The 25496-nt window shown below is 46.0% G+C and overlaps 2 protein-coding genes across 13 annotated transcripts in view; one reads left to right on the top strand and one right to left on the bottom strand.

Annotated features, from left to right (window-relative positions):
* The window catches only part of LOC133457985 (ankyrin repeat and BTB/POZ domain-containing protein 2-like), a 30945-nt gene extending 23347 nt beyond the window's left edge, over nt 1–7598 (top strand). For 2 of the 3 annotated variants that reach the window (XM_061737423.1, XM_061737413.1), the window contains exons 13-18: nt 874–979; nt 1062–1164; nt 3035–3107; nt 3185–3253; nt 5597–5710; nt 6748–7598. In XM_061737423.1, the coding sequence (XP_061593407.1) occupies nt 874–979; nt 1062–1164; nt 3035–3107; nt 3185–3253; nt 5597–5710; nt 6748–6999 (717 nt within the window). In that variant the 3' untranslated portion in view covers nt 7000–7598. The remainder of the gene's footprint in view (nt 1–873; nt 980–1061; nt 1165–3034; nt 3108–3184; nt 3254–5596; nt 5711–6747) is intronic. The other variant, XM_061737431.1, reaches the window with a different exon arrangement.
* A 555-nt stretch (nt 7599–8153) lies between these two features.
* Nucleotides 8154–25496, bottom strand: part of LOC133458002 (serine/threonine-protein kinase BRSK2-like) — a 168995-nt gene continuing 151652 nt past the window's right edge. For 4 of the 10 annotated variants that reach the window (XM_061737479.1, XM_061737497.1, XM_061737489.1 and 1 more), the window contains 6 exons: nt 23117–23324; nt 21939–21987; nt 21111–21234; nt 20247–20427; nt 19447–19539; nt 8156–12032 (listed from right to left, as the gene is read on the bottom strand). In XM_061737479.1, the coding sequence (XP_061593463.1) occupies nt 11806–12032; nt 19447–19539; nt 20247–20427; nt 21111–21234; nt 21939–21987; nt 23117–23324 (882 nt within the window). In that variant the 3' untranslated portion in view covers nt 8156–11805. Of the gene's footprint in view, nt 12033–16543; nt 16658–19446; nt 19540–20246; nt 20428–21110; nt 21235–21938; nt 21988–23116; nt 23775–25496 lie in introns of those variants that run through there. The other 6 variants (XM_061737445.1, XM_061737454.1, XM_061737463.1 and 3 more) reach the window with 5 other exon arrangements.

The following is a 25496-nucleotide window of genomic DNA, read 5'->3' as shown; positions in this document are numbered from 1 at the left end:
ACTGAAAACATCCCAAGTTTATTTGAGCCTCGTTATTTAGGTGTTATTGTGACATTATCTCGTTAGCTTCCTTCACAATAACCAAAAGGTTGAATATTTGTGAATTTGTAACCAATCCTTTACTCTTCTTAACCAAATTCTGGATAAGTTTGTATTTATCCAACAAACAAATTAAATAATCATTATTTTCAAAGGAAGTTAAATAACCTAAAACAACCTGACATTACCAGATCAATATTCTTCCCCTAGTTACAGAGTAGATTTTTTTTCTTTTAATTCATTTAAGGTTGTTTTTCTTTTTTGTTTTCTCCAATACATTCATATAAATGTCTTAAATCTCAGATTTTTGCAGTTTTTTAGGATCCAGACCCCAGTGGTCAGTAGAGGAACATCAGGTCTGGATCCGGTCTAACCAGGATTTGGAACTTTGCTGCTGGTTGTTTGATTGATATTCATCAATAGTAGAAATGTTGCTCCTAATGCTGGGTTCAAAGTAATTTGAAAATTGGAATTTCGTGTTTCTTACAAGGATCAAAAAACAATTTGTCAATTGAAATTCAAAAATACTTAATGAAATTTAACTTTCATAGTTGGGATGTAAAACACTAAAATACTAGTTGAGTGTCCAGAGCTCATGTTATTTCAATAAGTGAACTTTATAAGTGCTGATGAGAATAAGTGTTTTAAAGGTTGGAACATCCCAGTAAAAATGTTTCAAATCCCTACTTGTTTCATAGAATAAATATGTATTTATAATTATAAACGTGGACAAGCACATGGCTGAAGTCGCCTCAGACGTAGCGATGTGACCGAGCAGCTGCAGAGTGTGGTTGACGTCCGTGTCTCCGCTCACACCACTCTCCGTCCCTGCAGGACTACGTGGTGCTGAAGCGTCTGGCTGCCGTCTTGTCCCACTGCTACGGCTCGTCCCCCGTCCCCGCCGTCCCGCCCATGGACGTGTCTCTGACCACCAAGCTGGGTAACGACTCGCTGCTGCCTGATGTTGCTTCTTGTTCTCAGGACCAACCCATGACCAGCTGCACGACTGTCTCTTTCCTCAGATATTCACTTCCTGAACAACAAGGAGATGTCTGACGTGACGTTGATGGTGGACGGACGTCCGTTCTTCGCCCACCGGGTGCTGCTCATGTCGGCCTCTGAAAGGTCCTCCACCTTCTACCGATGAATGATATTCATTTCTGTGTACCACTGACCAGCTTTTGCTCTCAGATGCTCAGCTTGATCATTTCATTGTGCGTAGTGATCCAGAGGTGTTTATTTGAGTTTTTTTGCTGCCAAATAATAAAACATCCGTCCCAGAAAGCACTGACGAACACGCTCATCTAAGAATTAAGACACTCATGTGAAAACACAAGATTAAAAAGCACAAAAGTATGAAACTTTTCTGAAGAGTAGCCATTTGGCTCAAGTGTTTCCTGATTGGTCAAATCCCTGGAGGCTTGTTGATGGGCGGGTTCAATGGCTCTTAAACACGCCCACTTCCTGTCAGATCATTCTGGCCAGTTTATTTGATTTATTTTATTTTTGTACATGGAAAAAAAAAGAAAAGAAACAACAATTCATGAGAAGTTTAAGAAAACAAAACAGCAAAACAAAGAATTTCATCCTTTAAAACTTGCTATCTTGATTCACATGTGCCAAAAAAGGAGTAGGAAGAAGTGTAAACTTAAAGTTCTGGTTGTTTGAACCAGAATCGGATTCAGAAAGTGGAAATGGCCCCCACAAGAACCTACAAATACAACTGCACGTCTGTTTTTGGTAATTGTTGTCGTGTAACAATACATCATGTATGTATACGTCTCGTATACACCTCTGGATACGACCAGGTTAATAACTGTAGACGTGAGGAAAAGAGAAAAGGCTTCTGGTTGTTTCAGGCAGACTTGGACCAGATCCAAGTCTGTAGGGTTTTAAATGTTGGTGTTTGTGTCAGACACTTGAGCTCCTGCAGAGACAAAGCTCTGCTACTGTAAATCTGTACGGTATAAACGATAAACCTTAAACTTAAGTCGTCCCTGAGGGGCCGTGAGGGCGAGACTGAGGTTTGTAATGAGCTTCTTTAGCTACGCCGAGCTGCACAAGTTCAGCTTTTATTACCCTCCAAAAACACTGGAGGAGTACTTGATGATGTCGTTTACACCGAAGACGTTGAGGGTCGATCGCAGTTTATTTTTTTCATCATTTCCTTTTCCATCAGCTTCTAAAAGCAACTCCAACCTGCCGTTACACGGGTTAAACGCTGGGAAACCAGCTCCTAAACCAGATGAGTTTCCAGCAAAAGTTGGTCAGCAGGAAAGAAAAGTAGGTCCTATTTTCAGTAAACACCAGTGAAGTAGGAGACGAGCGTTTCCATCAGCGCAGCTCAGCATACGTGAGCGTTTCTACGACGTTTTCAGTTGGTTTAGTGAAGGTTAACTAGTTAACTCCTACGGTGCTCCAGAACGCCAGAACACATGGCAGCCGCTCCTTCTGAAGCATTCTGGGAGGCTTTATGGAGCCTGTCCGTTCTGTTTGTCCCCCTCACCACCCAAGCGTCTTTAAAGGTATTTTATACTTTGGAAGATACATTTATATCTTTTTTGAGACTTTGGTCACATCTACAACATTTTTTAATGTCTTAGGCTACAAAAGAAAGAAAAAACTACTTATTTTATTTGACCTTTAAATGTTTCTTTTCCTGCGTTCATCATTGAATTCAATTTGAAATACTTTGTTTATTAAGATTTTTAATTTTTCATAAAGACATGTACAAAAAACTAAGACAAAAAACAAGATTATGGTCATCATCTAGGTAGAGGCAGACCATACTACATGAACTACACTTTTTTGTTTGATTTTGACTTTTAAGCACACCATTATATTTAGACTATTTAATGCCTTGTTTATTTTTTTGAAAATGAAAGTTATTTATCAATTGAAAGCAGTGAGTTGAATGAAATAGTTTTATTCTGTGAATATTTTGAGGAAATCTGAAGGAATGATAAAATAAACCTGGTTTGTTTCACCCTGACAGATTTCGTCGGATGCTCGCCGACTCCCCCGACAACATCATCCACATCAGTCACATGACCTGCAGCACCTTCCAGGTGAGAGCAGACTCGTGTGTTTGCGTGTGTGCGTGAGGGAGATGACGGTTGGTGACGGCGTGTGCTCGTCCCTGCAGATGGTGATGAAGTCTCTCTACTGCGGCGGGACCGAGGGCCTGAAGATCTCTCACTCTGAAGCTTTGAAGGTAACGGTTCTCCTGACGGAGATCATCCCACACCCTGGACTCTACAGTGGTGTGATTGTTTCCTGGCAACGCCATCTCTGCTCAGCCGTTATTGCTGCTGGTGCTCAGAAATAATGAAGAATGTTCAGCATCTTCTTTTTGAAGGAACTCTGGGTCAGAGTTTGGTTCATTTGAGTGGGTGTGAACTCTGGTTTCCACCTGAGACCGGTGAAGCGTTGGTCTCGGTACGGCTGTCAGCGACTTACATCTGTCCCAACTTCAGGGTCCCCTCCATATATTTGAAAAAGCTGAAAAAGCTTCCGTAGACAGCGGGGCAGTGCATTGTGGGTTGTGAAGGAGCTCAAAAGCAAAGATTACAGAAGGAAGTGGCGTAAAGATCTGTGCACAGCCGCGCTTTTCAGTAAAGGTCATCTGTAGAACGGCGGTCACACTAAGCCCATAGTTATTGTGTAACATTTGCTTTTCAGCTGGTTGCTTCAGGCTGGTTGTCATGGAAACATGATGCTGGCACAGCAGCGATGACCGTTGTCACTTCTGTTTCAATGTCTGAATTAGAGTGAAAACGGCACTTGTAAGGATGAACCGAACTCACTGAATTAAAAAGAAAGCCGCCTCAATGGAGCGGCAATGTGGAGGAGATGCAGTGAAGAAAGTAGAATAGCAGCACATCTGCAAGAGATCAACATTTATTGATTTCCTTGGTTTCTTGTTTTGGTCTTGAGGCGTAAATGAATAATTTCCTGTATTTTCCTGCACACTTGTGTGTCTGATTTCTTTTTTTAATGCAAGCCTCTTTTTTCTAATCTGTCTGGTTGTGCCACAGAGGGAGTGCTGGTTCAGTTATTAAAGAGTTATTAATAATTGTCTTATGATAGTTATTAATAATGAAGGTGACTTATCCAAATGAATCAATCAAAACGGGGCACCACCTGACTTATCAGGAAATAACTGAACAGCAAAATCAGTCTCAAAGTAGCTGTTATTCCACACGTGCCAGCCTGTTGCCAGGGGGGATGTTACAGAACAACAGTGAAGGAAGGAGTCCCAGCACAAACCTTTGCAACCAGCAGCTGTGACAAATATGTATCAAATAAACACAAACAACTTCTCTCATTCAGATGAATCAGAATTTATTTACACAAGTGTTAAAAGATAATGAAACAACACTTGGGATCAATTCTGATGGCTAAACTACACATAAACAATTAACTAAACATTAAACACAAACTTCAGATAATCTACATGTGTGTGTGTGTGTGTGTGTGTGCGTGTGTGTGTGTGTGTGCGTCAGGAGAACGCCACGTAACATGGACCAAAAGGAAAATGATGGACAACTTCACGTCACGTAAAACCTCAAAGAGAGATAGCAGACGCTCGCTTTTCCAAACTGAGGGGGACGTTTCCTCCACCCAGTGGTAACTGAAAGAACTCGGAGGCTTTATGGCCAATTTTATAGCTCACAGAGAACTCCATGGGCAGTGGACAGGGCTGAGGGAGAAGAGATCTTGGGAGAAAGAGAGAGGGCCTGGGCTGCAATAAATCCGCAGCTGCCCCTCCTGTGATTTGGAGTTGATGCAATGAAGGTGCTATTCCTTATCACCGAATATAAATGCAAAGCCTGCTGGGACTTTGAGTTATTATGGAGTTTCCTTTGTTTCAAACCATGTGGTCAACGTTAAGAAACTGAGACTGGGCTGTGTGATGTGTCTTAGTGGGGAAATGTGTTGCTGTAAAAAACAAAACGGCAGAGCTTGGAGACCAAGGAGGCAGGAGTTACCAAAACATGTGAATTATTAATTCAAAAGCGCTGCTGAGCAGATCTAAAAGAAACCACAAGAGCTTACCAAAAACCAGACAGGACACAAGGGGGGTAGAAACAGAAACTCTTTTTTTCTGAAGAGAAAATGTTCTAAGTTTGCTGCTTTGGTTCGTTCCTTTGACTCCATAAAGTCCTCCTGACCTTTGACCTGATGGCTTCCTGAACACTTTCTGAGGGCGATTGTTTTCAGCAGCATCTGCGCTGCCTCTGGTAACCTCCGCTCTGTTGAATGAGCGTAAACCAGCAGCACATCGTCGATGTAGTTGGTTCAGTCAAGCAACCCACATCCCGCGGCTTCTGCACCTGAACGGGAAGTGTCAAAGTACCGCTTTACATTTAATGAGTTAATAGTTGGACAATCAAAGGTACATGGATCGTAAACTGCAGAAGTTTGTATGAAAGTTTTAAACATCCATCAGAAAGACGGGCTGCAGCAGATCAGTCCTGGGTCGAGCGTACGGAGGTTTTGTTTGAGTCGATGCTCGCGCTGATCTCAGGTGTTTTGTTTCATCTCTTGGGTCCAGCTGCTGCCGGTGGCCACGTTCTTCCAGCTCCGAGGTCTGCAGAGATGCTGCGAGGCCACGCTGTCGCGGAGTCTGACTCTGGACAACGCTGTGAGCGTCTACCAGACGTCAGAGGTACAAACACGGGAGCTGGTGTGGGGAGGGCGAGGGCGAGGGGGAAAGGCTCTTTAGCAGTAGCAGTTACCTTTCGAACTCTGTAACAGACTCGGTAGTTCCTTACATGGCCCTGTTGTTCTTGATGCTCCAATTGTAAAGAATATATCAGTGGTTTAATATCAGTTGACCCCTCAGCAAGCCCTTAGTTAGCCCCCTTAGTTACTGTTGCTAACTCAGACCTGAGCGTAGTTTAGTTTTACAGTGATGACTGTCTCTGAAAACCTGGTCTCATGATTTCTAGACCTGAAACTCCCACCTTTCATCCAGGATCATCCAAATGTCCTGGAGGGAAACAAAGAAACTTCAGAAAGACAACTTCTCAACGACGGTGCTATAGATCATCACTTCTTGTACGAAGCAGCAAGTAGTATATTTGGAGTTAAAGTTATAGTAAATCAGATCTACTATTATCTACCTAACACTAGATTTAAAGTAAAAGTACATCTGCACGTCTGGTGGCAGGTGGATCCATAATCTGAGATAAATTAACAACACTAGTGCAGATTAACGTTAACTAATTTATCAGACAAAGTCTGTGTTTCTGCGTAACGATTGTGATTAAATAGGTTTAGGGAGTTAGAGTTAAAATCATTGTTTCTTTGATTGATCTTAGAACAAATGTAAATATCCATGTTGATTTTCCAGAAAGTAAGTTGGCAGTTTAACCAAAAACAGACGTTTAACTGTTCAGTTTTGTCCATCGTCTCTGATACCTGGAATCAGCATCAAGTAACAGATTCATTTGAACACGTTTTGTCGTCCATAAAACCAATGAGACTTCAGGATCTGCAGTGTTTTTCTGTGGAGCTGAAAGCTACAGATGTCTGAGTTCTGGTCCCTGTGGAACTGATCCTCCACAGCCATTGGCTCGTCTGTGTTTAGGGGGTGGGGTTTATAGATATTGGACATTTGGAGAGCTGTGCAGATTTGACCATGTGCGCCTTGTTCGTTTCCCCCGGATGAACATTGAATGGCTCCTGTTTTGTGTCCCGCAGCAGCACGGGGGAGCCGAGCTCCGCAGGTTCTGCGAGGGATTCTTCCTGCAGAACATGGACCGTCTCCTGGACAGGGAGGACTTCCACCGCCTGCTGCTGGGGGGGGTCAGCCGGGGGCTGCTCTGCCCGGGCATCGGCCCCCGGGCCGGGCCGGGGCACGGCCAGGGCCGGGACCCGCCCGGGCTCATGAGAGACCTGGAGGCCGCGCTGATCCAGAGACTTTACAACCTCCACGCGTCGTGTCGGGGGTAGAGACGCTGCCACGCTGGACTGGCTGGGCCTTTGGGAGAGGTAGCCATACTGGACACACTGGACATAACTGGACAGAGCTGGATACACGGTCCAAACGGATCACTGATGACCAGGTTCCATCTCCACTTTAGTCATTTATTAACTACTAAGAACTTTGTGGTCACTGAGTTTCTTGGACAGTTATGTGGACAAACTGCTGGGTAAAAGGTTTGCCTCCAAGTGGTAACTGGACAAAACGTGTGTCTGGACGTGTTCAGAACCTGCTCTGGTCCACCTTCGGCCCTTTGAATGGAGTTAATGTTGCTGTGAATGAAGATCGTTGATAACTGGACACACGTGAACACGCTCCTCACCAGGACAGGATCCCATTGTTGTTTGGAAAAAAACAAATACTGGCAATCTTTATGGTGAAATTATGATGAAATCATTAAATCCTGAACGGTGAATTTCACAGCAGGAACCGCAGGTCTGGATCCAGACCCTGGTGGTCGGCACAAGAACTGCAGGTTTTCTTACCTCCATGTGGACTTTAATCTGGGTACTTGCAGTGTAAAGACAGAATTGTTAACATAAACGTGTTTATTGATAAAATAAACCTATGACACGTCTGTTTTAATCTTGTCATGTAGGTTTAGGATGAGCAGCATGTGGAAGAGTATTAGGGCCATGCAGGAGAAAAAATATTTGAAAGAGGAATATTTTCTTTTTTATTGTGCACTTCGAGAAAAAAGAATGTCGAGAATAATGTTGAAATACAATTTTGAGAAAAAAGCCGAAATGTCGAGATTAAAGTGTAAATGTCTCCTCTGGCCCATCAAATCCAGTTAGGAGAGTGACTGACAGCTCTGCAGCAGCAGCCGTAACTAACTAACTAACTAACTTACATCCTTGGAGTGTCTATAGGCCTACGAGGCATTTTGTAAAGACAGTCACATGCGCTGTTTGTTATAATCTCAGAAGGTTGACTTTTTTCTCGAAGTGCATAATGAAAAAAAAATCTTCCTCCTCTAAAATATTTTTATCTTTCTCCTGCCTGGCCCTAATACTCTTCCGTAGTAACTAGAGCAGGAAGTTTGCACACGAGTTCCAGATATCCTAAACTCTGAAAAGCTTTTCTATGTTAACATTTGTACCAAAGTGGTGCACTGAACAAGCGTCACACGAGCCAGTCCAAAGTCAACAGATTTATTCCTTTTAGCACTGAAGTTGTTCACAGTAACATCACAAGGGAGTACATTGCCAGTGGTTATCCTGCTCCAAGTCCATTCTGTGTGCTCTGGATTCCCACAGTACAAAAACAGGAAAGCGAACGATGAAAGGTATTGCTTTAATTTGTCTCTCTGATAACCCGCCACCCACCCAGCTGGTGTGAGCGGGCGACCCCATCGCCAGCGAGGTTCCTCTGAGAGAAGGAGTGAGGAGGATGCATCGCACGGTTACTGTGGCTGCGCAGTAATCAAAGGAGAGGGGGAGGGAGAGGGGGAGGCCGGCCGAGCAAATCAAATTACAAACGAAATCTGAAGGCAAGTAAAGCGAAAGTACATAAAAAATAAATTAATTAAAAAATGCATAAAAGCAGCGGAGAGAGAAAAAGGGAACAGGAGAACAATTCCAACAACGACATGCAAAGAAAAGACGAATGCTGAACATGCAAACAACCGTACGAAGTCAAAGCTAAGAGTAGGAATCCCCTCGGCTATTTTAAATAAGCTTGTCAGTAAACTCGGCTTATTTACAGAACGAGTGTTGGTTTGGTTGATCTCTGGGTCGTCGTACGCACGGGTTTGAGAGGAGAAGCCGGCAGTTATCAACAAAGGGTTGGTTCCTCTCAAAGAGGCTAATCTACATTCTTAAATTACAACAAATAAACTTTCAAACGTATTTTACATGTTTCTCTTTTCAAAAAAAAAAGAGGGAAAGGAACCAATGTTCACAAATGCTTCCAGGTTTGTAAGAATAACTTAAACATGACAAAAATATCCTTAAATAGCTGACATTAAGAACATTCTCTACATCTTTTTATATAAATAACTGATAAATAACAAATGACAAAATACAATAAAATACAAAAATATACACAGTAGTTCAATATTGTCTGAAACCTGCAGATAATACAAAAGAACCTGAACAGAAACAAGAAAAGAAATATGAAAATTAAAAACACACTGACATGGTGTAACTTAACCAAACCAACATCCAAAAGTGCAAAATTAAGAAAGAAGACGGCGGGTCACACCGGAACCTGGAACCATCGCTCCAGCCGTCATCGATAATCGATCAGAAAGATCGGAGGAGGGTCACACTGATCACTTCAACCATCGTCAATAATCGATGAGAAGCCTCTGAAGTGGAAGTTTCTTTGCTAGTTTCAGTTCAGTTTTTATTTAACGCAACATTTTTATAGTGAAGTAGATCAAGAAACATTTGTGATCAACAAGGAATCAATTAGATTATCTGTTTTTTTAACCTGACCTAAATTTCTGAATCAAACCGATGCCATGATGAGTTTAGTTCAGCATCTGTGCTATCGCTGTTTATCAAGTAAGTTTACTATCGTCATTTCCAGTTATCTTTTGGCACTTTTCCACTGGAACCTACTCAGTCCGACTCCACTCGCCTTGCCCTCGTTTCTTTTCAATGCCCAGATCAGGAGTAGGAGGTTGGAGTGAAGCTGCTGTGACGTATTTGATTGTTTGATCTAAACAGAGAAGACAACAACACTAAAGATGTAGAACCTGGAGGAGATGATAGATGTGCTGCTGGGTCTGTGGCTTATGTTTGATATCAAGTTAAAAAAATTAGATTGAGAGAAGATTCAAGCGTCTACGCTTTTTAATGTTTTTTATTTCGTCTTGGCGCTGCTGAAAAGTCAGCTGGAGCCGTGAGCAGCTATGAAGAGACAGAGCTCCTGGTAGATCTGGTAGTTCCTTATCGTCCGTCTAGATCCCTTTTTAATTTTCTCCTCAGCACCAGGTTTATGAACATCTGACCCTCAGAGTTGGATCATGAAACAGACTTCTGCTGCCGTTGCTGGTCGGATAAAATTAACAAGAATCCGTCAGAGTCTCTTTCACTGATGTCACATCCTGACTCAGACGTCTGACTCCAACCCCCCGACCAATCGGTGTCCTGTAGTGTGATGATGTCAGATACAGCCGACTCAGCCGCTTAGAACCTCGGCAGAATAGATACAGAAAAAGTATCTACTCGGCACATTATACCCCTAGTGGAGAAGTGCAAAACCGAGGCGAGTCTAGTCGGGCTGAGTAGGTATTAGTGGAAAAGCGCCATTTGATTCCCTAGTCAAGGGTTAGCTCTCCACCAATCAGATTGGTCATAGAAGCCGACAGCTAGTGGCCCATTCTACATATTACACATTCTTCATGTCGAATCGGCCAAAATGAAGGTCGATACCGACTGCACGGGACACACCACCCCGACTTGAGGCACCAGCCTCGCCTGACGGGGTCCGACGGCCTTTATATCCAGCTGGGAGAAACCTGAAGACCTCACCTCAACTTTTTTAAATCATCTTTCCCCTAGAAATAAAACTGAAACTGACATCTTAACGTGAATTTTTTTTTTTCAAATTTTGCAGTTGTTACATGTTCAGGTCCTCAGCTCTTGTTCCTGGTTCTTGGAACCACCAGGAACCAGGAACAAGAGCCCCGCGGGTCTGGGGGCCACCAGGACCTGCACGGCTCCCCACGAGGTGTGAGTTTCTGAGCGTTTATCTGACGGCTCTCAAGTCCACAATCATGAGCAAATCTTCCGCTCACAGTGATTTTCACCTCACCGTAAAAGCGTGGTGCCGGTGTGACCGGGCCTGTACGCAAAAACAAAACAAAACAAAAGCAACAACTCTGAAACACAATGTCACAACTACACTTATGTACATCCAGGTCAGTATTTAGTCTGTACAACAGAACAGATCATTCATTCATTCGCATATAATCAGCTCCCCCCGTGTGTGTGTGGCGTCGCCGGACAGTCGCTGACCGACAGAGCTCGTTATCAGACGCTCGTCAGCCGCCCCGCGTCTGCAAAGAAAACCAACGTTTAAAAGAACCACAATCCAGCCAGCGCTCGTCTCTCTCTCCGTCCGCCTCGGCTCTCTTCCACCGCTCCGGCGTCCGGCCTCGGCCCGGAGCCGTTTCTCACGGTAAAGGGTCATGTTTGTGTGGTCTAACGTCTCGTATGTACATGTGGAAGGAGTGGAAGAAAGAGAGAGGAGGAGGAGGAGGAGGGGGGTGTAGATCGACAAACATCACTGTCTTAAGGCTTGCTTTTTTTTTTGTTTCTTTTTAACAACTCTTCCGTGTTTGGTTTGTGGGGCGAAACGGGGACTAAATGATGCGGTCCGGGGGAAGAAAAAGAGAAACTCAGAGGAGGGCTGCGAGAGGGAAGGGGTCCGCTGTCTTTGTCCTCAGATTCGGACTCTGGTGGAGGCTGCAGTCGAGAAGCCGCCGAGGTTAATAGCTATTATGGATGATCCCTGGTGGCAGAGACAAGTCAAGCCATCACACATCTGAGGAAGACAAACACCCACGGAAACCCCCCCCAAACCCCACCCCGGGACACAGAGCGGGACACAAGGTGGGGACGGCAAAGCTACATCTGCTACGTACTGGAAAATACTCCACTTCAAACTTAAAGAGCCATTCCCATTATAGAGTACAAAATTTATAGGCAAAAAGTGGATTTTCTTTATATCGGCTTTGAGAAACTAAAGGGCAAAGTTAGCAGCTCTCCTCCTCCGAGGACCTGACTCCTGCTCTTTGTCTAGTCATGCACGGCTACCGCTCCTCAAGGATGCTCCTGCGTCCTGCTGCCGGCCGCCGTCTTTGTTTTGTCTTTGCCGGGGGGGCATTTGGAGTCAGTGGGCGGGGGCTGGCTGGGCTTGGTGCTGGGGGCATGCTGGGTGGGGGAGCTAGGCGTGGAGGGGGCGCCGGGGGAGTGGGACGCCTGATGGAGGTTCTTCTCGTCTGAAAAAAGCTGTTTAATTACGTCAAAGAAGTTACTCAACGGGCTGCCTACACAGACGGAAAGAAAAGAAAGAAGAACACACAGAGAGAGAGAGAGAGAACAAACAACAGATGAGCAATGAGGTTAACGAGGGGGAGGAAGAGGAGGTGATGGGATGAGCGAGTGCAGCAGGGGAAGAGGAGACTCTTAGCGCGGTCACTGGACCGGGTTCCTGAGAGGCGGGACGGGTTACTACGGCAACAGCACCGCTGCCCCAAACACTTTCAATTAAGGACGGAGTCACGTGCAAAAGTCATATCGTCCTCTTTGAACCTTTATGTGTGAAGACGTGAGGAAAACCCTGAGTAGCCCAGACTGCTTCCAGACAAGTCCAGAAGGTCGGGTACAGGAGTGGACTTTATATGCAGAGCTGCATCCTTTACTCTCAGCGGTATCAGAGCTGCTCAGGAAGGAACAGAAAGACCTGCTCCATCTTTATTCTGGCAGTTTGTGGGGTTGATGCAAACTTTTACACAATGAACTCCTGGAAAATGTTAAATTGCGTGTTTCAGTCTAAAAAGAAGAAACTCACGGCTACAACACTAAATACCCCATAATTAATGGCTCACAGTTCCTTCAGGTGGTTGTGGAGGAATTCACTTCATCCGAGCTTTAGCTGTTGGACGTCTCTATATTATTCTCGTATACAGAGAACTTAATGGCCGACTGAATGACTAAGAGGCAAATCAACTCCAAACCATCATCCCTCCACCACCGTGCTTCACACTGGGTGTGAAGGTGAACGGCGGTCATGAAGCTTTGGTGTCGTACTTCATCTGCAGCTGGATTAAATACTTTTAACACTGAACTTGTTCAGTCTTCTCCTAGTTGTGCTGTCATGGACTAAAATGTAACAAAATCCATGAGGCCGGGAGACTCTGAACGCTTTTATTATCATTATTATCATTAATTATTATTATTATTATAGTTTACCACACTGTCAGATCATGCAACGCTCTGAAATACAAGGTGAAGACTGAACCTGTTTGTCTGGGAGAGTCTCCAGGAGGAAAACCTCGACTGAGGTTCACAAACATGCGTCTGAACAAACCAGCAGACGTCTGGACCAAAGTGGAGATGGTTGGTCTTAATGTCCAGAACCGTGTTTGGAAAAAATCTCTCACCACAATAAAAAAGCATGGTGGTGGAAGGGTGACGGTCGGGGCAGCAGCAGGATCATGACCTCCTCCTACATGGAGACCACGTCAAACCACTGAATCATGGGAGGAACTAGGGTTTCCATGTTTTTGGCTTTATTTTTGTGAACTAAATGTGGTAAAAAAATGTTCAACTGAGGTTGTATTTGAACAATTCTTTCTCCCACGTCGATCAGAGCATTTCCTAAAAATATGTTTGGGATTTAAAAAAAATCAGAAGAAACAGATTGCAGGAGGGGTGCTAACTTTTGCATGTGACTCCAGATGTGCAGTCAGTGTCGGCTTTAGAGTCTCAGATTCCCCTGCAGGATGAAGAGCCAACCGGAGACATGAAAGACGTTTCAGATACTAGTCAGTGGCAAAATGCACTGCTGAGAGAGATGCTTTTTACTGGAAATCAGTGTGTCGGGTTTCCCCTGAGAGCGTACGGGCCTCCGGGAGTGGTGACCATGTCTAAGCAGGATTTAGGATAATGAGTCTGTTCATGAAAACGAGTAAGTGTGGCTATAATTAATCAATCAAGTTGATCCCTGGCAATCTAAAAAACTTTAAGGGGTAAAACGGCTTTGAGGCTTTACAGCCTGCACCTGAACGCATCATGGTTGCTACGCGATTCTGGCGTTCATTTGGCACGTCGGTCGTGCAAGTCCTTGGACAAAATTTGTTAAAACGCTAGCGGCGCAGCAGTGAACTGGACGTGTCCGGCTGGTGAGCGCTGCATAATGGGGACATCGACATCATTGCAGAACTGAATCGGGGTTTCGTGAGTTGGGTTGCTTCCCTCAAAAGTTGAGCATTTTTCTACTTTTCACGCTTTTGCTGCAAGCGGTGGTCAATTAAATTGCAGCTACATGGCTAGAGCTAGCTAGTGAACCTCATCATGGGGATGGGGCCTTATCTGTGTAGCGAGCAGGAAGGAATTTGATTGGTTGTTTAAAGGACGGGAACGACGAAGGCATGTCAGAATCTACAGGATTAACCAGATTATTTCCTCAAAACCGACTCATCAAAGAATTAAGATGTGTTTTACATCGTAACCTACCCGTTAACGGTTTTATTGTTACTTTAGCAAAGTTTTTAAGTCTGCGTAGCCGTGATTCTTTAGTCTCCTCATAAAAACACGCCTTAATAATAATCCTCTTTCTTTCCCTCGTTCACGTCTTTGACGGTTTGTGTCTTGGTCTGAAAGTCTTCCAGAGCTCCGGCTGGCGCCACATCCCGTCAACATTCATCACAACAACATCCATCAGTTAGGACCAAGCTTTAGTGTTTTAAAACCATCATGAAGAATTAAACATGCCACAGAACAACACGGTGCACACATTAATACACAGCTCCTCCTCAGCGCCCGTTAGTCCAAGAACAGTGAGTACACGTCTTTTGTGCTTCAATGGTTATGAGTAGTGATGAATGTGCACTTACCATTCTCCTCCAACAACAACTCACACATTAACATTGGTGTCGGACAGTTTTAGCTCCGGTGATTTTTAAAATATGGAAAGTTTCAGAGGAGGGATGAAGAACCCAGCGTGAAACACCAACATGCCAACAGCAAATTATAAACCACTCACACACTTATCAAACCATTTAATCCTTTTTAGGAGATAAATGTGCCCTCAAAACATCGGTGAAGCAAGATCTCCATCATCAAAACGTCACGTGAACTAAATGCTGGTTAAACGAGCCCTTATAGAAGCCTTTCAGGCTTTTTATCTTTAATCTGATGCACTCATCTTTGGTTTGCTCTCCGTTTTAGATGAATAAAGATGAAGATTTGGGGGGATTTTCTTGACGAGTGAGCAGATCAATAACACAAGTCTGAAAATTAACGGGGGGGCGGGGGGGGGTCTACATCGTGGCTAGCGTCAGCTAAAGTCATAAAAGTAAGAATTTGGTGAATATTGTTGGTTTTGCAGTAAATACTTGTTGATCCAAGGCGTTATTAGCAATTGACCTAGTGTTTGGATCTAGGAGATGAAATAAAATCAACTCCTGGAATCAGTCGTACAGGCTGGAAAAGTCTTTAAGTATTTTTTCATAAACTCCCCCAAAAAACTGATGGGAGTTCATAATCTTCAGTGTTTTTCTGTGGAGCTGAAAAACACTGCAGATGTCTGAGTTCTGGTTCCTGTGGAACTGATACTCAGCAGCCATTGGCTCAGCTGTGTTTGAGGGGCGGGGCTTATTGATAGGTCAGTTCTGCAGCCAGCTGGGTGATCCATTAAAGGGAAAGTTCGGTTTTTTACAACCTGGACCTTATTTCTGGCATTTTTTATGGTCGTATACTCACCCAGAGGTGTTTGGTGTCATTTGGAGTCCTTCGGAAGATATTAGGAGTTTTTTGCGAGCCTCTTCTCCATATAACGGTAGCGCCTGGGGCACTCGCGGGACACAGACGATGCAGCGTCTAAATAACACATGATTGCCGCGAAACTCTTCATTTCTTTTATGAATCACTAGATCTGCTTCCAGGACCTGTTGTAACATTGTGGCGCTGTCTGTGTAATAAATAAAATAAATAAATCAGTTTGTAAACAAGACCTCTGAACTCATGACGTCATCTCTGTGCGCGCACTCTGTCCTCCGTTCAGTGAGCTCTTCAGCCGTATACTCCGGCTCAAAACGGTAAGGATGTCCATCATATTCAAAGTCGTCGTCCACAACCTCAGAATTTGACAAATATTCAGACATGTTTCAAATTACTAACAGTAAACTAACAGTAGTGAACTCCAGCTGTACACAGAGCTGTGTCTGGGACGCGCGCACAGAGATGACGTCATGAGTTCAGAGGTCTTGTTTACAAACGGAAATTTATTATTTATTTAATACACAGACCGCGCCACAATGTTACAACAGGTCCTGGAAGCAGATATAGGGATTCATAAAAGAAATGAAGAGTTTCGCGGCAATCATGTGTTATTTAGACGCTGCATCGTCTGTGTCCCGCGAGTGCCCTATGCGCTACCGTTATATGGAGAAGAGGCTCGCAAAAAACCCCTAATATCTTCTGAAGGACTCCAAATGACACCAAACACCTCTGGGTGAGTATACGACCATAAAAAATGCCAGAAATAAGGTCCAGGTTGTAAAAAACCGAACTTTCCCTTTAATTACGTTTTTAGCTGAAATTGGAAAGACCATAATTGCTGATTCCTTAACTATTTATTAATAACTATCTATAATTTCTGCTAAAAACATTTCTCCTTCGCTGCAAACGTCCTGTCTCAGGTGAGTCTATATCATCCGATGCTCTCACACACACACACACACACACACACACACACACACACACACACACACACACACACACACACACACACACACGTGTTAGTGCAGCAGGTGTGGGTGAAGCCTCCACAACGGCAGCAGGTGTGTTAGAAGCCAGAGTTAAGGGACTCCCGGGTTCTCCCGGGTTCTCTGGGTCTTACCGCGCTTGCGGGGCATACTGGGCAGAGAGGCTGAGCGCTGCGAGCCATCTGAGAGCAGAGGACAGGTTCAGAAACACCCACCCAGCACCATCATGGAGCTGACGGCCAGCACTCCTCACTTCTGACACCACTCAATCCCAGACACCAGAATGTTCGGCTCCATTTCCTGAGTCCTGTTTCGAATGGGAGGATGCCGGCTGCACGTTTGGGGTGTTTGTGGTCACTAGGAGATCTCTGGGATCATTTACCTGCTTCTTCCTCTTCAGGGCCGCGGTGGCTGCTGGAGTCCGTCCTGGACCGGTCAGCAGACCACCGCCACCCTGGACAGGAGGTGGCGTAGATGATCGCTGGGTCAATCAGCTGACCTCTGTGGATCTGTCACTCTACGGAAGAGCATTAGGGCCAGGCAGGAGAGAAATAAAAATAATATTTTAGAGGAGGAAGATCTTTTTTTTCATTATGCACTTCGAGAAAAAAGTCGAATTGTCGAGAAAAAAGTTGAAATGTTGAAGAAAAAGTCAAAATGATGAGAATAATGTTGAAGTACAATTTCGAGAAAAAAGTCGAAATGTTGAGAAAAAGGTCAAAATTTCCTGAATAAAGTTGAAATGTTGAGAAAAAAGGTGAAATTTCGACTTTATTCATGACATTTCGACTTTTTTCTCGAAATTGTATTTCAACATTAATCTCGACATTTTGACTTTTTTCTCGAAGTGCACAATAAAAAAAATCTTCCCCTCTCAAATATTTGTTCTCCTGCCTGGCTCTAATACTCTTCCGTAGTCACTGAGCATTTGATTTTATATTTCTGGAAGCTCTTGACTGATTTGGGTGACCGGTAGCGGTACCACATCACTTCTGGAATCAGCCAACCGCAGAATATCCAGCTCTCTGTCCTCTGGTTGGCTGGTTCTGACTCGGGATGACGGGAATCAGGGGGAGAAAACGAGGGAAAAGACGGACTAGGTTCAGAGGAAGGTTGTATCAGTACGCCCTGCCCCTTGCTGTCACAAGTGCCTCCTGAACTGGGTTTTAAATGAAACAGAACCATGTCCAGGACCTTCCAGTGCTCCTCCAGTGATACTCCACAGCCATTGGCTCATCTGTGTCCGAGGAGGCGGGGCTTACTGATAAATGGTTTTGTTTAGATGGAAATGATCCTTATAAGCTGAGCTTCCTTCTGTGTGTTTGGAGTGAATAGGGAATAAGAGAGAATAATTGATCAAGCTCTATAACCAATAACGGCTTCAGTGATCTGGTTTAATCTGGCCCGGATGGGAGGACTCTCGTAACGATCGAACAGCCAAATTGATTGAACCTTTCATCTGGATTAACTTGAGTCCGCGATGGCTCGTATAACCTTCCTCCAATATGTTGAGGATTGCTCAAGAGTCGGAGGAAACAAGAGACACTTCCTTTAATCTGATCAGTATTTTAACCAGGAGACTCTAGAAAGAAGCAGAACATTCATGGAGGCAGATGTGGGTTTAAATCCATCTGATGTAAACATGTTCAACCTTCACACACACACACACACACACACACACACACACACACACACACACACACACACACACACACACACACACACACACACACACACACACACACACACACACACACACACACACACACACACACACACACACACACACACACACACACACACACACACACACACACCAGCATGCAGTGATGTCCTGAGGTCTGGACCTGCTTGCTCGGTGCCGGCGCTGCAGCAAACAGAGAGCATGCTCCACGTCCACAGACACACACCACCCAGAACCAGCGGGCTCACAGCCGGGCCCAGGGCCGGGCCCAGCACCTCGGGGCCCTGGGCCCGGCCGGGCCCTGCGTGGTTCTGGGGGTTGATTCAGCATGCATGTGAGAGTGATTGGGTCCAGAGTGAAGCTGTGATGAGGGGCAGCGGGGCATGGGGGGCAGAGATGTGGGTTATTGGCACATCTACACGGTGAGGGGGCTGAGGTTTGTGCACGAAGACTCATAACAGTCCCATCTGGGGCGACGGCTGGACCAGAAACACAACCTCCTGCTCAGAGAACCCAGAGCAGAGCTGACCTGGACCAGCTCCCTCTGAGCACATACGTGTGTGTGTGTGTGTCCCTGTGTGTGTCTGTGCAGGTATGTGTGTGTGTCCGTGTGTGTGTATGTGTGTGTGCATGTAGGTGTTTGTGTGTGTGTCACTGTGTGTGTGTGTCCGTGTGTGTGCAGGTGTTGTGTGAGTGTGTGTTTCTGTCCCTGTGTGTCTGTGTGTCTGTGTGTGCAATTGTTTGTCTGTCTCTGTGTGTGTGTGTGTGTGTGTGTGTCCGTGTGCATCTGTGTGTGTTTGTAAAGGCCGTCAGCTGTTGTGCTGCAGCTGCTCGTCGTCGCCACCAGAGGGAACTCTTATCAAGTCAATAACCACAGACAGACAGGGACAACAGCCCACGCTGACAGAGACAACTGGAACAGGCACTTTCTTTTCTTCCATATTTATTAAATGTCATCCGTCTGTACTGAGGCAGCCGCGGACCCGCGTCACCCAAACCTCCCTCCGTCTGTGACAGGATGAAAGTGTTCATCCGCACACGTGCAGTCAGTCGACACCCTGCACCTCCGTGAGTGTGAGTGTGTGAGTGAGTGTGTGCGTGCGTGTGTGTGTGTGTGCTGAGCGGGGTCGTCCCCGTGGACGCTGTAGTGCACGTGGTGTGCAGCAGGGACATGCACATGAAAGCAGTGTGTGGGCCGGGCCGGTCCGGGCCGAGGGGGCCGTGGGCGCGGTGGGGGGTTAGGGGGTGTAGGCGTGGTCGGGGCGGGTGGAGAGGAGCCACACTTACCAGATATCTGGGGCTGGATGCCGGGCTGGTCGCTGGTGCTGAGCAGCTGTGTCTGGATGGTCTCCACCACGCGCTTGAAACGCCGGCTGGGTCCTGAGGAGAAACGGTCAGAGTCTGGGGGTCACGGCCCGGTCCAGACTGGTTCACCTCATCTGTGACTGCATTTACATGCATCAATAACCCTTTTAAAACCGGAATATCAGCAATAACCCGGTTTTGCACGGCCATGTAAACACCAATAACCCCTTTGAATAACCTGAATTTGCTCATATTCCGGTTTTTAAAAACCGGAATATGACCCCTGGGTTATTCCTTTTAAAACCCGAATATTCGGTCATGTAAACGCCTAACGGAATATCCCCATCAAACGGAACAGGAATTTGTTTTCTGCGCATGCTCTGTTCACAAGGAATCTTGCTCTTTTGAGTCCAGGAAGTTCTTATAAACATGGAGAAACACAAGACCACGCCACACTGTTGGAATGAGGAGGAGACTAATCATTGTATAAATGTAATGAAGGATATGAACATTTCTGCATTTGTAGACGGTAGAAAGTCCCGGGATAGCGAGATTTACAAGAAGGTGAGAGAAAAGTTGCTCGAAGCAGCATTTGTTTTGAATTTGGATACAGGAAGAAGAAGCAGAAATAACGGGAATTGCATCATGATGTTCTCCACGCATCGCAGGTTTGATCCAGATATCCCGAATGATTAATTACCATGTAAACGGACTATTGACCTTAACCCGAATTTTGACTGCATGTAAACGTAGTCTGTGTGTGTGTGGGGGGGGGGGTTTACCTGAGAGCAGGGTGAAGGTGACCGAGTAGATGCCGTTCTCCTTGGTGGCGCCGGTGCTCTCCGTGTACGTGATGTCCACCTGGAACTTGACGGGCTTCTGGAAAACCGTGGGACCGGCCGTGGACTTGTACTCGGCCCGGAAGCTGGTCTGGGAGATGACGCTGTGGCTCAGGCTGGGGATCTGTGGGGGAGAAGAGAGCAACGCTGGAGTCAGACGGGGGGGAGGCTGCAGCAGACGGACGCGCTGACATGGACGTGTTGCATTCTAACGCGCCGCGGCGTTTTGCAGCGTCTGCGTCTGAGTCGACACCGACAGCAGGCCGAGGACTCAGCAGCCGGCGGCGACAGTTTTAAACACATTCAGAAGCTATTTAAATACTGGGCCGCTCGGCTCGTATACTGAGGCTACAGTCCTCCTGCAGCAGTCGCAGGTTCGAATCCCGGCCTGTGTACCTTTGCTGCATGTCATCCCCATTCTCTCTCTCTACCCCCTTCCTGTCTGCAACTACAATAAAGGGCCACTAGAGCCCAAAATAATCTTTAAAAAAAAGAAAAGGGCTATCTAAATAAGCCGTCTTCACCAGCACCAGGTCGGACCTTCAGAACCGCTCAGTTCTTCCAAACAAAGATCCAACAAGATGCTGGAAACGTTGCTCAGAGATCTTTTTACCCCGGTGGGAATAGTCGTTATCCTGCTGAAGACGTGATGGAGGGAAGGAGCCGTGGCTTCAATACCATCAATACCAGAACACCACCAGCCCGAACTGAAACTCGGATGGATCCAGGTTTTCACGTTCTTCAGACTAAAGTCTGAAATCTGAGGGTCGTTTGCAGAAACGTAAGAGGAAGAAGAAAGAGACTCACGGAGAGGAAGGCGTGGACGATGTCGGCCTTGATGGAACTGAGCGGTTTGTCCCTGATCACGATGAAGATCTGCTCCTCCTTCTCCAGGTTGATGAAGTTCCCGAACCACGACTTCTTAGCCAGCCTGCAGTTAAGAGACGTGGTTTTGTTTACCGGGCAAAAAAAAAACACAAGGTCACGATTAGAAGGATCCAAACACAATCCAGCATTTGAACTTGCAGGACAAAGTCACACCGACCCCCTGTCTCAGGTCCATTACCGACCACTAGGGTCCAGATCCAGACTTACTGGTCCTTACAGATAATATCAGTACAAATAAACACTTTTTTATTTCCTTATTTAGGTCCTTGTTCTCTTCAACATTAGTTCTCAGGTCCCTCCCACCACATGATCTAATGGTGCTTTCCCACTAGTACCTACTCGGCTCTACTCATCACATCTCAGCTCAACTCGCATCGTCATCTACGCCTACGTTTACTCTGCACTGTGCAGCTCGAGTACCGAGTTCCAGCCAGACTCGGCTCATTAAGACCTACTTTTGCCCGTCTTTGCTTTACAATGTCAGCAGAAACGCGGGAGGATAATAGTGACTTGTTTAGTGAACAGTTTCAGACGGCGCCTATAATGATGCTATTGTTCTATAACAGTGCAGCACGCAGCTTCCAACGCAGATTACCCAAAGTTTGGGTGGCAAAACCATGACATTGATCCATGAAGCAAACAGCGGCTTTGTTTGGGACTCGTGGGTTTAGAGCTGCAGTGAATCCTGTCCACAAAATGAGTTAAAAACATGCTGAAGGTGTGGGGGTGTGTGGCAGTGGTACTCACTCTGGAGACGAGTCCGGGGTGAGGCTGGACATGTCCTCCTGGGTGGGAACTGTGGGTGCAAACAGAGGTCAGAGGTCCGAGGACAAGGACAAACCCTTCCAGGTGGGGTACAGACAATGCTGGATATAAACAGCTGCTGAACAGCTGTTCTCGCTTTTCCTGCTCTGCTCAGCTGGAGGGTCCCCCCTTTTGATCCAGGTCCTGGTCCAGGTTTCTTCCCTCCCAAAGGGGAGTTTTTCTTGCCACTGTTTGGCTTAAGGTTTTTCACCCACTACACTGCAAAAACTCAAAATTTTACCAGGAATATTTGTCTTATTTCTAGTTAAAATCTCTCATTTTTAGTCAGAAAAATCTCATTACACTTAAAACAAGTCATTACCAGAAAAATAATTTGTTATTTGACAATTTTCACCTGTTTCAAGTAAATTTTCACAAGTAGAAAAATCTGCCAGTGGGACAAGATTTATCTTCTCATTACAAGCAAAAAAATCTTGTTTCACTGGCAGATTTTTCTACTTATTTTAAGTGAAAATCTACTTGAAACAGGTGAAAATTGTTGTTTTTTCCAGTGATGAGTCTTGTTTTAAGTGTAATGAGATTTTTTGGACTAAAAATGAGACATTTTAACTAGAAATAAGACAAATATTCTTGTTAGGATTTTGCAGTGTAGGGGAGTTTTTACCTGCCGTTGTTTGTGTAATAATTACTCAGGGATCATGTTCTGGTCTCTGGAACGTGCCTAGAGACGACTTGTGTTGTAATAGACGCTATTTGAATTGCTGCAGAGAGTTAGGGTGCAAACGCCCGTCACCGTGGATACGAAAACCTGCCCTCATTTTAGTTCAGTCTGCAGCGTTTTCATGGCTCTATTACGGCAGCGTGCAGACAACTTCAAAACCAACATGAGAAAGAAAACCCCAGCAGCCCTGCAGCCTGTAATGAGGTGCTAATGTTCTTTACGAGGCTGCAGATTGCCACGATAAGGTTGGCTGCAGGTGCTCTCAACGCGCCGTCAAGAGGATTGGAAACTCCCCCCGGAGCTACAGGGATGCAGTCCCTCACAGAATCGATTATCACCCAGATAAGAAAGATATGACATCATAAAATCCGACCTGACTTAATCAGAGCGTTTAATGCGCCCCCCCCCCTCCCCCCGGCCCCCCCTCCCTCCCACTCACCTTGCATTTTCCGGCGGTGGAAGCGCGGCGAGCCCAGGAAGCTGTTCTTGATGGAGTTGAGGCGCGTCCTCCAGGGCATCCCCCCGATGGAGGGGCTGGGCGGCGGCGTGGGGCTGGGCGTGCCGGCCGGGCTGTCCTTGGGCGTGTGCACGGGCGTGCCTTTGGGGGTGGGGAGAGGGCTCCCTCTGGGGGAAGGGTGGGGGGTCACCTGCGTGGTGGGGACACATTTGCCGTTGTGGTCAGGGTGCAGGTGGGGACGGCGGAGGGGGGACATGGGGGGCACCGGGGACAGGGCGATGGACAGCTTGGGGGGGACGGTGAGGGGCGGGTGGCGCCTCACCCGGGGGCTGTTGGGGATGCAGGGGGCCAGGGGCGCGCACGGGGTGGTGGGCTCAGATTTGGGGGCGCCGGGCGCCTGCACGGTGTTGGGGAGCGGGTTGGACCGGGTGGTCTGCAGGGGCTTCTCAGACATTCGGGGCTTGGCGGGGAGGGTCTGCGTGCGGGGGTGCATGACGGGGGACCCCATCTTGGGGTGGAAGGAGTTGGGGGGCCGGGGCCCCACCCCGTTGAGGCGGACCCCGGGGGAGTGGGTGGGGCTGCAGTTGGGGGACTGACACAGGTTCGGGGACTGGGGCGGGACGAAGAAGCGCCGGTTGGGCTGCGATTGGCCATGCACCGTTACACACCACAGCAGGGGCAGCCAATGAGAAAGCAGCGGGGACACCACGGCCCAAAAAACGGTTCATTCCCGAGAGAAACAAAACAGAACCAAATAAAATAAACGGCAGGAAATGAATAAGGAGCACACGGGTGGAGAAGTGGAGCAGGCAGGGAGTGGTGAAAGTGCATGAAAGAAAGAAAAACAGAACATGCCATTAGCAGAGTGATTAGCCAATCAGGAAGCAGCAGTGGAGCATTCACGATGCGCTGGCGGCAGGGATGGACCGAGTCCAAACGTGACACGCTGTGAAGCTTGCCCACGTGTAACCTGACATCCCATAATCCACACTACACCGGAATTTCCCTTCATTCCTGAACATGAATCAGCGTTTTTACTTCACGGCCCGCTATCAGTCTCAGTGTTGAAAGGAACGTCATCTAGTCCGCAAAAACCACCCAAAGTAACGTTGGACTCGCGTCCCGGTTGTCTCTTGTGACAACGATGAAGCTCACAGAGCGGCACCTCGGCCAGCAAGAGGCTGGAGAAAATGGGAGCGAGCGAGCAAAAGAGCGAAAAAGAGTAAATACGTGGGAGTGTTGTAAAAGAGGGATGTTTAATTGCGTTGGAAACTCATTTGGAAACTATCCCACCTCATATATATGTTTAAAAAAAACAAAAGCTTCATACAACAAACCAGCAGAGAGGAGCTCAGCGGGTCTGAAACCAGGCCGTCTGTCCGGGCACTCCGGTCTCAGAGCAACATCGGACAGTGTGTAAAAAGGTTTTCTGCGCGGATGCTTCTACGTGGATTTATTTATTTTGATCGGATTTAAGAATCTGTCACATTTCTTAATTCATTTTTAAAAGTTTGTAGTTTTGTTACGAGGGACGAAAGGACAAGTTGCTGAGATGCTGCAGATTGAACCCCAAACATGTATTAATGTCGTTTTCTTTAATGGTCTACACACCCAAGACTTCAACACTGATGTAAAAGATTTATTTAACAACTTCAGGGACTAAAATGAGTCAATGAACACGTTTTATATGCAGCTTTGCACATTTTTATTCTTCCATATTGAACAGGAATCTTTTCCTGTTTCAGGTCAGTTAGAATAATGGATTTTTTTTACTTTGTTTAAACTTTACACACTCCTGGTTAATATTTGGTAGAACTGCCTTTAATCCGTTTATCTTGGTCCGTTCTCCCTGACAGAACTGGTGGGTCCGAGTCTCTTATGTGCGACTTTTTTGTACCTTTCAGAGCAGTTTTGGTCTTGAACTAAAGTGTATCCATTTCTTTCACTTCATCAGGTCCTACACAGCTAATCTGGAGGTATGTTTGGGTCATTGCTAGAGTATGTTACTTTGATTTATCCACAGAAACCTCTGTTTGGTGAAGTCCACCAGTTCCTGCTGCAGGACAGCAGCCCCATGACATGTACTGCCTCCCCCGTGCTTCACAGTGGGGATCCTGTTCTGAGGCCTTCAAAATTCCTCATATGATATTTATAAAAGAACGGATTAAAGATATTTGTTTCGGTGAGGAGCTTCAAACTGTGATTGTGACTTATGGTGGTCCAGCAGCAGCGGGTTTCACACCAGTCCACTTAATGTAGGTTTGACTTTGAAGATGATACGAAAAGTTCAAATTTTTTTAACATTTTACAAAAAAGAAAATAAAAGTCAGAATACTCGACTGACCCGAAGGAGGAACGTTTT

This window comes from Cololabis saira, chromosome 2, assembly GCF_033807715.1.
Source record: "Cololabis saira isolate AMF1-May2022 chromosome 2, fColSai1.1, whole genome shotgun sequence".
NCBI classification, from domain to species: Eukaryota; Metazoa; Chordata; class Actinopteri; order Beloniformes; family Belonidae; genus Cololabis; species Cololabis saira.
This window is presented reverse-complemented; position numbering and strand designations above follow the sequence as displayed.